The sequence below is a fragment of the Chlorocebus sabaeus genome, chromosome 7 (genome assembly GCF_047675955.1).
Source record: "Chlorocebus sabaeus isolate Y175 chromosome 7, mChlSab1.0.hap1, whole genome shotgun sequence".
In the NCBI taxonomy this organism is placed as follows: domain Eukaryota; kingdom Metazoa; phylum Chordata; class Mammalia; order Primates; family Cercopithecidae; genus Chlorocebus; species Chlorocebus sabaeus.
The window spans coordinates 109,834,845-109,849,264 of NC_132910.1; the positions used below are offsets into that span (position 1 = coordinate 109,834,845).

At 37.9% G+C, this 14,420-nt stretch overlaps 2 protein-coding genes across 2 annotated transcripts in view; one reads left to right on the forward strand and one right to left on the reverse strand.

The window, feature by feature from the left end:
* Positions 1-14,195, reverse strand: part of SPMIP2 (sperm microtubule inner protein 2) — a 133,158-nt gene extending 118,963 nt beyond the window's left edge. The window contains exon 1 of the mRNA XM_008000123.3: positions 13,570-14,195. Within this exon, the coding sequence (XP_007998314.1) occupies positions 13,570-13,633 (64 nt within the window). The 5' untranslated portion in view covers positions 13,634-14,195. The remainder of the gene's footprint in view (positions 1-13,569) is intronic.
* LOC119622123 (translation machinery-associated protein 7-like) lies at positions 8,269-8,800 on the forward strand. The gene has a single exon (XM_037993345.2). The coding sequence runs from the start codon at positions 8,269-8,271 to the stop codon at positions 8,458-8,460; it is 192 nt and encodes a 63-aa protein (XP_037849273.1). The 3' UTR covers positions 8,461-8,800.
* Positions 14,196-14,420: the final 225 nt, after the last annotated feature.

A 14,420-nucleotide genomic window follows, 5' to 3' on the forward strand; every position in this document is an offset into this window, starting at 1 on the left:
CCGTATCTCCAAGGGTGTACATACCCAGGTGAGGGGTGGCGATGAGGAAGGTGAGTTTGGTTCAGTGGATCTTGCATTCTAAGTGACTATAGAATCCTCAGAAAAGGAAATAAATGAAATCTACCGTGTCACTTCCTTGGTATGATCTGGAATCATAGATCATTTTATTTTTTAAACTCCTTTATTCAGCCCACATGATGAGCATGCCTACTTTGCTCTGTTTCCGTTTTATGAAAAGAGGGTGGTGATAGCTACTTAGCTTGTAAATGGAACTTTGAAAGAGTCTGGAAATCCCTAAAAGAAAGAGATGTGGGAGGTATTATTTCCTTGCAATGAACACAGAATTTATGTAACCCAAATGCTACCAGCATTTATTCACTAACCTTCCCTTAACTTCAGATTTGTTTGCACAACTTTTGACTACTTAGATTCCTAATTATCCTGTCGCCAGTGCCGTCATTCACTGGGCAGAAAATATATTCCATTTTTATATAATCATTTACAAAATGGTATTATACATGCTAATTTCAATAATTAAATTAAGTTAAATAATAATTAAAATTAAAAAGATGTTCCCATCTTCTGATCTTCCTACTAAAATTAGATTGTAAAGAGCAGTGGAATTGGAGCACATGTGAGCTTCAAGGTGTAGAACATATATAGCTCCTACCGCTCTGGGTCTACCGTGTCTCCCACATGTGTCACTGGACTGCCTGCATCACAGTCTCCTGGTGTGCTTCTTTAACATGCAGGTTCCAAGGCCCCCAAAAAACAATTTGAGGTATAGGACCTGAGGCTCTGCATTCTTAAGTGTCTCCATAAGGGGTTCTTATGCATATTACATCTTGCTCTGCAATATCCTAGACACGGATTGTGGTTAGCTCAGAGTCCCCTTCAGGAGGACTGTGATGGTTAATACCATTTGTCAACCAGGCGTGGTGGCTCACGCCTGTAATCCCAGCACTTTGGGAGGCAGAAGTGGGCAGATCACGAGGTCAGGAGATCAAGACCATCCTGGCCAACATGGTGAAACCCTGTCTCTACTGAAAATACAAAAATTAGCTGGGCATGGTGGCACCTGCCTGTAATGCCAGCTACTCAGGAGGCTAAGGCAGGATAATCCCTTGAACCAGAAAGTTGGAGGTTGCAGTGAGCCGAGATCGTACCACAGCACTCCAGCCTGGTGACAAGTGACTCCGTCTCAAAAAAAAAAAAAAAAAAAAAAAAAAAAAAATATATATATATATATATATATATATATATATATATGTAGTGTGGGTCAACTTGACTGGGCTAAAGGATGCTCAGAGAGCTTGTTAAATGTTTTTTCTGGGTGTGTCTGTGAGGGTGTTTCCAGAAGAGATTAACATTTGAATTGGTAAACTGAGGACAGAATACCCTCTCACCCATGTGGTAGGCATCATCCAATTCCTGGAGGGCATGAATAGAGCCAAAAAGTAGAAAAATGGCAAATTTGTGCTCCGCTTGGACCCTCAGACATCAGTGTTCCTGGTTCTTAGGCCTCGGGTTTGGAGTGGAACTGTACCACCAGCATTCCTGGTTCTGCTTACACACAGCAGACCATAGGATTTCTCCCCAATAATCACACAAGCCAGTCCCTCATTTGCTGTATCCTATTGGTTCTGCTTCTCTAGAGGACCCTGTGGTTATGTCACTTCATCACACAAAAATGACCAGACAAACTCCCATCCAAATTTGGACATAATCTGACTTAAATAAAAGCTAGATGTTATGAATAAATCTCACAATCTTCTAGAGTCATCCTCTAAAGTCACCAACAGAATGGCTGTATCATGGGCAGAATGTTCACAAAGAACCCCAAAACAGGATTAGGCTCACATTTTATGGCACACTGTATCTCTTTTTTGCTCAGTAACCACCCTTGCCCCCAATTGTGCATTTGTGAGTTTTGATCATTGTTTAATAAACTTAGAAGTTGCTGTACTTGTTCTAGCCACTTTGAGTTCCTGGCTCTGCCTTCAGGTCTCCACTCCTCCAGCCCGAGAAGGTCACCTGACTGCCAAGAATAAAGCTTAGAAATAAAGTAGATCCCTCCTCTCCTCCACCAGGTTTCCCAAGGCTGTTATAGGTCCTTTTCAGAGCTACAGTTAGGCATCATCCTAGCTAGGAACTCAATTCTGCTCAGACTCAGCTCAGAAACGAAGTAGCTGGACGCCTTGTGATGTTTGTCCGGTTCAACCCTTACTACAGAGCTGAGGCAGTCCATCTGCTGTTCATTTCTTCCTCTCAAATGACCGCCTTCCTGCAATCCTGTCCTTTCCAGAAATTATCTCCTTTATTTTAGAAAGTGCTGCCTCTAATAAATTATTTGACCAACTAAATGATTTGATGTCTGTCAGTACCATTATTCTTGAAGGCATGGGTAATCTATCCACTGCAGACTTTTCCCTGAGGTATATTTTTCTAAAAGATGATATCTTTGGTCAAAGGGGGCTTTTAATAGGCACAGTGAAAGGTTCTACCTTTTCTGAGATAATTGCTGGCAACTGGGGTTAGCACGACAGTGAGGCATTTTATCCTTTATCACTTGCTGTGAATGAAATTGACTAGGATCATACACAGCAGGGGTCAAGGGTAAAGTGCTTCCTTGCTGGAGTTCAGCTCGTGCTACCTCTCATCTTGCAAGAAAGGGAAGAAAGGAAAGAGAAACCAACTCAAGGTAAACAGACAAAATGATGCCTGTAGTTAAAAGCTTTCCACCAGAGGCCCTTAATGAGATCTTTCTATTCTTTCTGAATGACATAGAGTTTTCATCAACCAAGATTATGTAAACTAACGAAGTTTATAGGCAGAATTCCAAACTCGGCTATTCTACTATAAAATACTTTTAATGGAACTTGTTTTTCTTTAACGTTATTTAGATCAAGTTTACAAGAAAATCCAAAAAGCCAATGTTTATCAGGATAATGATTAGCATCACAAATAACTTCATCTTCTAGGCCCAGTAGCCATCAGTTTACTTATATTGCTTGTGATCAATATACATATACATATAAAACAGAAATGAAGCCTACCACATGCCAGACACTAAGTACGCTGTACATATTACCCCACTAAATACCATATGAAGTAGATATTATTAAGGTCATTTTACAGATGGTATAACTGAGACACAGAGGGGTAAGTATCTTGTTCAAAGTCACAACAATAAGTAAATGGTGGAGCCAGAATAGTTTAGATCCTTGCTACTCAAAAGTGTGGTCTGGGAACAAGCAGGGTGGGCATCACCTGGGAGCTTGACGGAAACGCAGACTCTCAAGCTCACCCCAGTCTCACTCTGTTGCACAGGCTGGAGTGCAGTGGCATGATCTTGGCTCACTGCAACCTCTATCCCCAAGGTTCAAGTGATTCCCCTGCCGCAGCCTCCCAAGTACTGGGATTACAGGTATGAACCACCACACCTGGCTAATTTTTATATTTTTAGCAGAGACAAGGTTTCACCCTGTTGGCCAGGCTGGTCTCGAGCTCCTGACCTCAAGTGATTCCCCGCAACCTCGGCCTCCCAAAGTGCTGGGATTACAGGCGTGAGCCAGGACACCCACCCCAGAATCTGCATTTTAACAAGCCTCTCGGGGGAATCATTTTTTAACAAGCCTCTTGGGGGAATCATTTCCACATTAAAGTTTTAAAACCATTTGCTTAAATAATCTTAGATTATTTCTTCCTGTACTTTAAAAACCTGCTTATGGCTTCAGACTTTGGGAAATAAGGTGTACTTGGTTGGCTTATTAAGAAAAAAAAAGAATTTTAAGATGGTTTTGTGTCCTTTCCCCAGCACAATCTCCCCCCAGATAATTAACTTCTCAAGAGAAACAAAAAAGCTTAAAAAAATTATTAAATTCATATTATTTGCAGGTGCTTTCATTTCATTAAACCATGATAGAAAACCTTACAAAATATGTACTACATCCCCCAAATTACAGATTTTTTAATAACTGAGTTCAAAAGAGTTAAGGGGAAAGCCCACATTGGTGTCTAAGTTTATAGTTTTTGCTTCCTGAAGCAGGATCTTCATGCTTACACCCATTTCCTAGTAGGTAGCACAGGGCCTGGCACACAGTGAACAATCAACTTATCTTTAATAATTTTTTCACATCCTGTTTCAACAACAGAAACTTCTTTTTGCTTAATCAAAAGCATTTCACCCTGATTTAAAGAAGTGATACTCGCAGCATGCTGCCCAGGCCGACCCTGCTAAGCTTGCTCTGCACACCCTCCTGTGCCCACCACGGCCACTGTTCAGCAGCTGGAAGATGATGCCTAGTGGACAGCAAAGACTTTGATGAATACGTGAAGGAACTAGGAGTGGGAATAGCTTTGCGAAAAATGGGCACGATGGCCAAACCAGAGTGTGTCATCATTTGTGATGGCAAAAACCTCACCATAAAAACTCAGAGCACTTAGAAAACAGCACAGTTTTCTTGTACCTTGGGAGAGAAGTCTGAAGAAACTACAGCTTGTAGCAGAAAATCTCAGGTTCTCTGCAACTTTACAGATGGAGCATTGGTTCAGCATCGGAGTGGGATGGGAAGAAAAGCACAATAATAAGAAAATTGAAAGATGGGAAATTTGTGATAGACTGTGTCATGCACAATGTCACCTGTTCTCGGATCTATAAAAAAGTAGAATAAAAATTCCATCATCACTTTGGGCAGGAATTAGCTATGAGAATGAACAAGCTCAGTTCAATGGACAAATCTCCATACTGCTTCTTTTTTTTTTTTCTGTGTTCAATTACTGTGCTCAATTATCTTTATCACAAACATTTTACATGCAGCTGTTTCAGTATTGGATTAATTAGGATCGTCCCTTTGGTTAATAAATAAATGTGTTTGTGCTAAAAAATAAAAAACAAAACAATGAAGAAGTTACATTAACATAACCTACAAAGTATCAACTTTGGAAAATTAAATAAAGCCATGGAAAGGCAAATAAATCCTCCTCCCTTCCATCTTAGCTTATGCAGTAATTATTTATATACATATATTCATACATTATATATATTTATATTTATGCATATATAAAACAAAACCAAGACAAAGGTTGGTTCAGGTGCTTTTCAAATGTATGGCGGCAACTGATTTTTTTTTCTGCACATCACATCGTGTTGACTTAGATGACCAACAATTTAAGATAGGATTGATTTGGAGCTGCTGTCACCTATAGATAAGGCTTTCATGTAACCCTTAAAGTTTTGTAAAAGTAATAATACGTCTTACGAAAAGAACAGCGTTTGATGAAGGACAATGAATAAGGTCTCCCACTTTTGCTATTATGATAGCAATGCCTAATTATCTAATATGTCCTTAGCAAATAAATCACTGCAACTGGATATGATTAAGCTAACTAGATGTTTGGCAATTTTGTTTTAAATAAATGGCCTATTATATTCTATCAGAAGATCATTTCCAACTATCTTAGCTTTTAATTTATTATTTTTGAATAGGCTGAAGAATCATGGTAAGGATATATGTATATTGTCTACAATATATCTTAAAATAATAGAATAAATTTCGACTCAGGGCAAACTGCATGCTATGACAACAGAATAAAATGCAGGTAAAAATAAAAACAGAGAAATAAAATGCAGTTTAGTCAACCAAATGTTTCAGTACCATTAAAATGTGTAAGCTTTTGTCATGAGTTAGTTTTTAAAAATCGAAAAGAGTTGCCTTGTGGATTATAGTGCTGGGACTTAAGCTGAATTGCAGTAGGACTAGTTTACTATTTCTTCAAACAGGAAACCACTGGCAATTCAGTGTGAAGTCATTTTCTATTTTTAAAATAATTGAATCTGAGACATAACTATTAGTATGACAGTTTCACAGAGCAAAAGATAAGATGAATAAGTGGGTCTGAAATGCTGGCTAATGGAGCAATACATTTTGAAATTACATATACATTTATGTACTTCTCCTACCACTTACAGTTTCATTCATCATATCGTTTTCTGGCCATTTCCTAGAGAGTATTTTCAATTCTAATGTATTTCTAACAGAAATTTCATGCTGTGATCTCTCCTTTGTAAGGTAGAGTTCTGTAATATTTCTGGTTTACATGAGCAGATTTTCTGGTAGGTATATGATGGCTGACTAAATATATTAATACTTTTATTTAGTCAGTAATCTGGATGTAAGGCACGTAAATACCCCATAAAATCAGGGAGCAGGCAGAGGCTTCCATCCTTCTGATCGAGGCTATGTGGCCTTCAGCAAGTCACTTAACTTACCTGAACCCTGAGGATTCCCATCTGAAAAAATAGGTTAAATGAGATTATCTGTTATAGTGCCTTTTAAATTTTATGTCTTATATTGACTACTCATTAACTATATTAATTTGAGCCAAGTAGGAATTAATGAAGAAAAATCTGAATTAAAGAATGTATTTTTAAATAAATGTAATTTTTCAACATTTTTTTTTTCCTTTGAGATAGGGCCTTGCTCTGTTGCCCAGGCTGGAGTACAGTAGTGTGACCACAGCTCACTGTAGCCTCAACCTCCCAGGCCCAAGCTATCCTCTGGCACAGCCTTCTGAGTAGTGTAGTAGGTGTGCACCACCACACTCGGCTGATTTTTAAAATTTTTTTGTAGAGATGAACTCTCTCTGTGTTGTCCAGGCTGGTCTCAAACTCCTGGGCTCAAGTGATCCTCCCACCTCTTCCTTCCAAAATGCGAGGATTATAGGTGTGAGCCACCACATTCAGCCCAAGTTTTAAACTTAAAAATTGCATAAGACCTGGAACTGGGTAAACAAATTAATGTCATTTGTATGTAAACAGATGTTTTAAAAATATATAACCATTCTTTAAAGTAGTTTTTAAATTTTCTTCCTAATTTTGTTTATAAGGTTTTTATAGTAAAATCTTTGTAATACAAAAATAACATTATCTAGGCAGGGTGCAGTGGCTCACACCTGTAACCCAGCACTTTGGGAGGTGAAGATGGGTGGATCACTTGAGTTCAGGAGTTTGGGACCAGCCTGGCCAACACAGCGAAACCCCATCTCTACTAAAAATACAAAAATTAGCTGGGCGTGGTGGAGCATACCTGAAATCCCAGCTACTGGGGAGGCTAAGGCAGGAGAATCCAGGCTGAACCCAGGAGGCAGAGATTGCAGTGAGCTGAGATCGTGCCACTGCACTCCAGCCTGGGCAACAGAGCAAGACTCCATCTCAAAAAACCAAACCAACATTATTATAAAATCTCCTCACTATGTCATTATAGAACTTAGTAAATTGGCAATAAAACATCTGTGGAAGAATAGCTAGCAAATACACGTTTTAAAAGTACTGATGATTAGCTTGCCCTATTAGATTAAAACTCACAGTTATCAAAAACATGGTATAAAAATCAGAACAGCATCTGACTATGGGAGGATTGACTGGGAAAGGACATACATAAACTTTTTAGAGTGATAAAAATATTCACTGTCTTAATCTAAAAGTGCATACGTAAAGGTGCTCACTTTGTAAAATGTTATCAAGCTAAAGACAAATTAACGTACTTAATAAAGTATGTTATATATCAACTTTTTAACAAGGTTTTAAAAGTTGGATCCACCAATAGTTTTTTCAGAAAATTTCGATTCCTTTATTAATTGAAAACTAAATAAATTCCGAGATCCAGCTGCAATGTAGGAAGTAACTTATGCTCTATGATACTCAAAAAGAAGAGAAATGAGTGGGAAACAAAACAAAACATATGGCTGAGTTTTGTGTAGTGTTATGTGAGGTAATTTCCCATTAGTTCTCAGGGTTTTTGGAACTGGATTTGTATTTCGTTTGGATGCCACACTATGCTGTGATGGATATTTAGATTGAGCAAATCAACCCTATTATGTTCTGGTTATCCAATAGATTATAAGTTTCTAGAAAAAAGAGAACTTTTTTTCACGTATATTTTTGTATCCTCCCATGCTCATGGACAAGTTTTTAGTATTTAATTGGCATTCAATTTGTTAAATTGGATTTCAAATATGTAGGATAAAAAATTAGCATCAAAAATGTATTTTAAAAAGAAATATATCAAACTTTGATAGAAAAATAAGACTTGATGAGTGATCAAATTAGTTAAGTAGTCAAGGTATACTAGATAAATATATACTGTGAATCATCACATAGAATAATGAAATCTCAGTAGAAATTTTTTAAAATGAAATTTAAAATAATTGTAGTTATAAATGACAAATAAAAGAATAGTGTTGGCAGGGGAAGGGGCGGCAGGCGCCATGTCCGGCCGTGAAGGTGGCAAGAAGCCACTGAAACAGCCCAAGAAGCAGGCCAAGGAGATGGACGGGGAAGATAAGGCTTTCAAGCAGAAACAAAAAGAGAAGCAGAAGAAACTCAAGGAGCTAAAAGCAAAGGCTGTGGGGAAGGGGCCCTTGGCCACAGGTGGAATTAAGAAATCTGGTAAAAAGTAAACTGTTCCTTGTGCCTGAGGAGATGGTGACCCTTTATTTCATCCATATTTAAGCATCTGTATTCCCTGCCATAACATCTTTTGCCACCTATAGCTAGAATTAAGTGTTGTTTTGGAGCTGTTGTACATTTAAGAATAAACTTTTGTAAAAAACAAAAACAAAAAAAAGAATAGTGTTGGCTGGGTGCGGTGGCTCATGACTACAATCCCAGCACCTCGGGAGGCCGAAGTGGGCAGATCCCTTGAGCCCAGGAGTTCGAGAGCAGCCTGGGCAATATGGTGAAATATGGTGAAACCCCATCTCCACAAAAATACAAAAATTAACCAGGAGTGATGGCACACGCCTATAGTCCCAGCCACTCGGGAGGCTGAGGTGGGAGGATCACCTGAGCCCAGGGAGGCCAAGGCTGCAGTAAGCCATAATCGTGCCACTGCACTCTAGCCTGGGCAACAGAGTGAAACTCTCCCTGAAAAGAAAAAAAAGGAAAGAGTAGTGTTATGCCTATGCCAAGAGAAAGCAACATTTTATTTATTTATTTATTTATTTATTTATTTATTTATCTATCTATCTATCTGAGACAGAGTATCAGTCTGTTGCCCAGGCTGGAGTGCCATGGTGCAATCTTGGCTCACTGCAACCTCCGCCTTCTGAGTTCAAGCAATTCTTATGCCTCAGCCTCTTGAGTAGCTGGGATTACAGGGGTGCACCACCATTCCCAGCTAATTTTTGTATATTTAGTAGAGATGGGGCTTCACCATGTTGGTCAGGCTGGTCTCAAACCCCTGACCTCAAGTGATCTACCTGCCTCAGCCTCCCAGGTGCTGGGATTACAGGGCATGAGCCAACACGTCCAGTAAAAAATTCACTTTAAAATTAAATTAGAAATCAAAAAAATCCTATGAAATTCTTAAAAGTGCTTTAAAGTAACTCTCAGAATTGCTGCGAAATTCCTCAGTATTTTCTCATCCTTTCTCTATTTTTTTTTACATTATCGACATCCAAAATAATTTTTTAATGATTTCTCATATTTTATTGTCTTATGTTAATTATTAATAGTGACAAGATATTTTTCAAGTTTTTAATCACAATTACACAATATTTGCATGGATTAAATCAATCTTTTGTTTGCCTAGCCTGGGTACTTCGCTCAAACTAATGTTTTCATGAAAACATGGGCTTTATATTAAGAATAGTTCCAAACATGGAGGAAAGAGCTCACAGCCCCAATAGGTTAGAAAGGTAGTAAGTGATGGTCCTTTTAGGAGTTAAAATTATTATTCTTGAACAGCTTAAAATTTGATTTCTGTGAATTGATTGCAGTACCATTTAAGATTAAGCATCCCTAAAGAGTTGAACTTGGCTATAATCAAGCCTGTAGAGCCAAATTCAGTTTACAGAGAATAAAGGAACAAGTTAAATGATATGAGAAGGAAGTAATTGACAAATTCAGAATGTGGACATCTCTGCACCATAACTGATCCAGTTTCTGCAACAAGTAAATGTCAGGGAAAAAAGGGAAGACTGCATCAGTTTAAAAGAGACAAAAAGAGAAAACACAACTGAATGCAATGTGTGTTGGATCCTTAATTCTCAAAATCAACTGTAAAAACACATTTTAGAAACAATCAGGAAAATTTTATTATGGAGTTGTTAATTACATGATGCCAAAGGATAGTTATTAATTTTGTTAGGTGCAGTCACGGCAATGTGGCTATGTAAGAATAAGTTCATATTTTTTGAGATGCACAATAAAATATGTAAGTGAAATAATGAGATGTCTGAGCTTAAAATATATTGCACAAGAAAAAGACAGGAGAGATGTGAGTCAAATGTGGCAAAATTTTGATAAATGTTGAATATGGGTGACAGGTAAGTGGGAGTTCATTGGGGTGTTTTAAAATAGTCGCAATAAAATTTGTAAAAGGCAAAGGCAAATTCATATCTACATCTTCAAAGTAAATAAAAACGATTTCAAAAAATATTGGTGGGGGCCAGTTGCGGTGGCTCATGCCTGTAATCCCAGCACTTTGGGAGGCCGAGGCAGGTGGATCACTGGAGGTCAGGAGTTCGAGACCAGCCTGGCCAACATGGTGAAACCCCATCTCTACTAAAAATACAAAAAATTAGTGGGCATGGTGGCTCACATCTGTAATTCTGGCTACTTAGGAGGCTGAGGCACGAGAATCACTTGAACCCTGGAGGGAGAGATTGCAGTGAGCTGAGATCATACCACTGCCCTCCAGCCTGGGCAACAAAGGGAGACTGTCTCAAAAAAAAAAAAAAAAAAAAAAGTTGGGCTTTAAATATATATACATTGTTCATAGTATACACAATCCTCTAAAGCTTGTGGCATTAATACGTTATATATCTGTTTGTATCTTTCATCTGCTAATTCTGCTCTCTCTATATATATCACAAGAATATAAGAGAACAAGAAAAATAATTTATGCAAAGCATTCATACAAATTTGTAACAGTAAAAATTGGGAAATTATAAAATACAGGAGGCTATGAAGCTAAGTATTATATGTCAGTATAATGAAAGACAGAAATCTATCAAAAGTGACAAAAATTTGAACTATGTAAATACATAAAACTAACTCTGACGTAAGTTAGAAGAAATTTTAAGTATTAATTAAGACTCTTGCACAGTTCCAAATGACAGAAAACCCAACCCAAACTGGCTAAGGAAAAGAGAAAATTTATTGGCTGATGAAAATTAAAACTTAAAAAGGCAAAAAACCTCATCAAAATAGATCATAGACCTAAATGAAAAAGTAACATTGTAAAATGTCTAAAAGAAAACACAGGATAAAAATCTAAATGACCTTTTTTTTTGGTAAAAAAGTAAAAAATAGACAATACCAAAGGCTGACAAGGATGCAAAGCAATAAGGACTCTCATTCATTGCTAATGGAAATGCAAAATAATATAGCTAGTTTAGAAGACAGTTTGGCTTAACACAGGATCCAGCAATTACTCTCCTAGGTATTTATCCAGTTGATTTGAAAACATATCCATGCAAAAAGCTGCACATAAATATATACAGAAGCATTTCTCACAATTGTCAAAAACTGGAAGCCACCAAGATGTCTTTCAATAGGTGAAGGGATGAACAGATTGTGACACATCAACACAGTGAAATATTATTCAGTGGTAAAAAGAAATAAGCTATCAAACCATGAAAGGATGTGGAGAAGCCTTAAAATGATATTGATAAGGAAAAGAAGCCAATCTGAAAAGACTACATACTGTATAACTCCAGCTCTATGACATTCAAGAAAAGGCAAAAGTGTGGAGACAGTGAAAAGATCAGTGGTTGCCAGGAGCTAGGGGAAAACGGGGAGGAGGGAATGAATAGGTGAAGCACAGGAGATTTTTTAAGTGGTGAATCTATAATGTATGGTACTATAATGGTGAATACATGGTTCTATTAATTTGTCAAGACTCCCATATACTTAATAGCATAAAAAGCAAACCTTAATGGATGCAAATTAAACAAAAATTATTTAGGAAATTGTGGGGTTTCAGGAAGGAATTCAGACTGTGACAAGAAAATCTAACTGTATTACAAGTGCATAAAACAACCTCTTCAGAGGCTAGAAAGAAAATGTGCTGACCTAAATAACTTTGGAAATGAATAGTTTGTAAGAATAAAGGCAAAAGCAATTGCAGATAAGCAGGGTACTCTAGTTGACAAAGTCCTTCTCACAGGAGTAAAAGAGGGGTAAGAGTGAGGAAAGAGATGGTTTTCCCAAAGCCAGTGAGTCACAAGAAGGGGAGTGGACGAGATGGATGATGAGCAACACAAATCATAAATGCCCACCAAAAACATGCATTTGATTATTTTTCTGTAACATTGTAAAATATGCTCACAATTTGGAAATAAATAAATAAATAAATAAGGCCAGGCATGGTGGCGCTCGCCTGTAATCCCAACACAGGCGGGTGGATCACTTGATGTCAGGAGTTCAAGACCAGCCTAGTCAACATGGTGAAACCCCATTTCTACTAAAAGTACAAAATAAATAAATAAATAAATAAATAAATAAACAACCAGGCATGACGGCATGTGCCTGCAGTCCTAGCTACTCGGGAGGCTGAGGCAGGAGAATCACTTGAACCTGGGAGGTGGAGGTTCAAGTGAACCAAGATCGTGCCATTGCACCCCAGCCTCGGTAACAGGGAGAGACTCTGTGTCAAAAAATAAATAACTTGGGAAAAAAGGAAATAAGATGAGGTTTAGTTTATGTCTTACAGACTTACCACAACTAGTCATATTCTACTTTTTAGATTTTATTGTAATTTCACACATACTACCCAAATCATTTAAAGTAAGTTGAACAAACAAAACGAAAACCAATAACTTTACTAGGCTTAATGCGTATCTTGCTCAAATTTTTATCAAGCAGATATGTCATTTATAATATTTATAACTTTATAATATTATGAGAAGCTTAAATCAGTGTTAATAAAAATTTGAAGAAAAGTATGTTTTTCATTACATCAAAGAAGTTTCTCTGGCACAAACCATAAAAGCTATGCTAATTCAAAGATTCCTTTGTGAAAGTTACCTCAGATGTAGTGACAAGTACTGTGTTAAATACGTGTTTATGGTGACAAGATGTTGATGATCAGACTGAGTGGGCATAATGAGACAGCAGTATCACGTCAATTAAACATCGGCGGGCCAGGCACGGTGGCTCACGCCTGTAATCCCAGCATTTTGGGAGGCCAAGGCGGGTAGATCACCTGAGGTCAGGAGTTCAAGGTCAGCCTGGCCAACATGGTGAAACCCTCATCTTTACAAAAATACAAAAATTAGCTGGGCATGATGGCAGCTGCCTGTCATCCCAGCTACTCAGGAAGCTGATGCTGGAGAATCTCTTGAACCCAGGAGGCGGAGGATGCAGTGAACCGAGATCACACCACTGCACTCCAGCCTGGGAGACAGAGCGAGACTCTAGCTCAAAAAAAAACCCAAAAAACAAACAAACAAACAAAAATGTATGTGATCATTTCATTGTTATATCCATTATATAAAATCACATATGTGAGAGAAAAAGCAAATTTAGATCTCCTTGTGAACGCATACACAAAAACGATTTACCTGTAAAAATCATTTGTTTTCCCACAGTAGTAGATGTTGGCTTTTGGTATGATGCAGATGCCATGGCTAAAGTCTTAACTGTGCTACTGGATTTTATTCTTCGGCTTCTTCAAATCAGTTAAGCTGCACCAGAAAGAATGAAAGACTCTGCAGTCCTTCCTCTCCCTGCCTGTGACCTGAACCAGGTGGTTGCTAAAGACTCTTTATGACAGGGGGATAGAATGTTCCTCCCAGCAGAGTTCTGCATTCCAATCTCCAAGAGCAGAGAGATACTGCTGTAGCCTTCCCAGAACTTGCATCCAGTAATAACTTTCCTTATTTGTCAATATCAAGTCAGAATACACTTGTTCACAGGTACTAGATCCAGTTCGAGCTTATGTCCCAGATAGTCCGGCAGGCTCGGTCACTACTGCCTTTCAACATTTCACAAAGAATGTCTTGCAGAAATATGTTATAGCAAAAAACAAAAAGCCCCCACAAACCATGGTTAAATATATTTGACAAACACTGGCATGATAAAATACAGTAAAAAATAACATTAAGAAATTAATGAGATAATTACACACAGATGTGTATATATAGATATATTTCCAGTCTCATATTTCAGTCCCTCCTTAAACACCGCTTGTGCTTTGGTCATGTCAATTTATCTGTGGTTCTCAATCTGTGCAATGCTTTTTCATTGTTTGAGTCTTTACACATACAATTTGCTCTTCCTGTAATGCAAATATTTCTTGTCCTCTGACAGCCAAGGCCCACATCTGCTCTTCCAGGAGGATGTCTGCAGACATAGCTAAGTGCTTTCTTCTTCATGTCCCTTTAACCTCTTTAGCACTGTGTTTAGACCTATC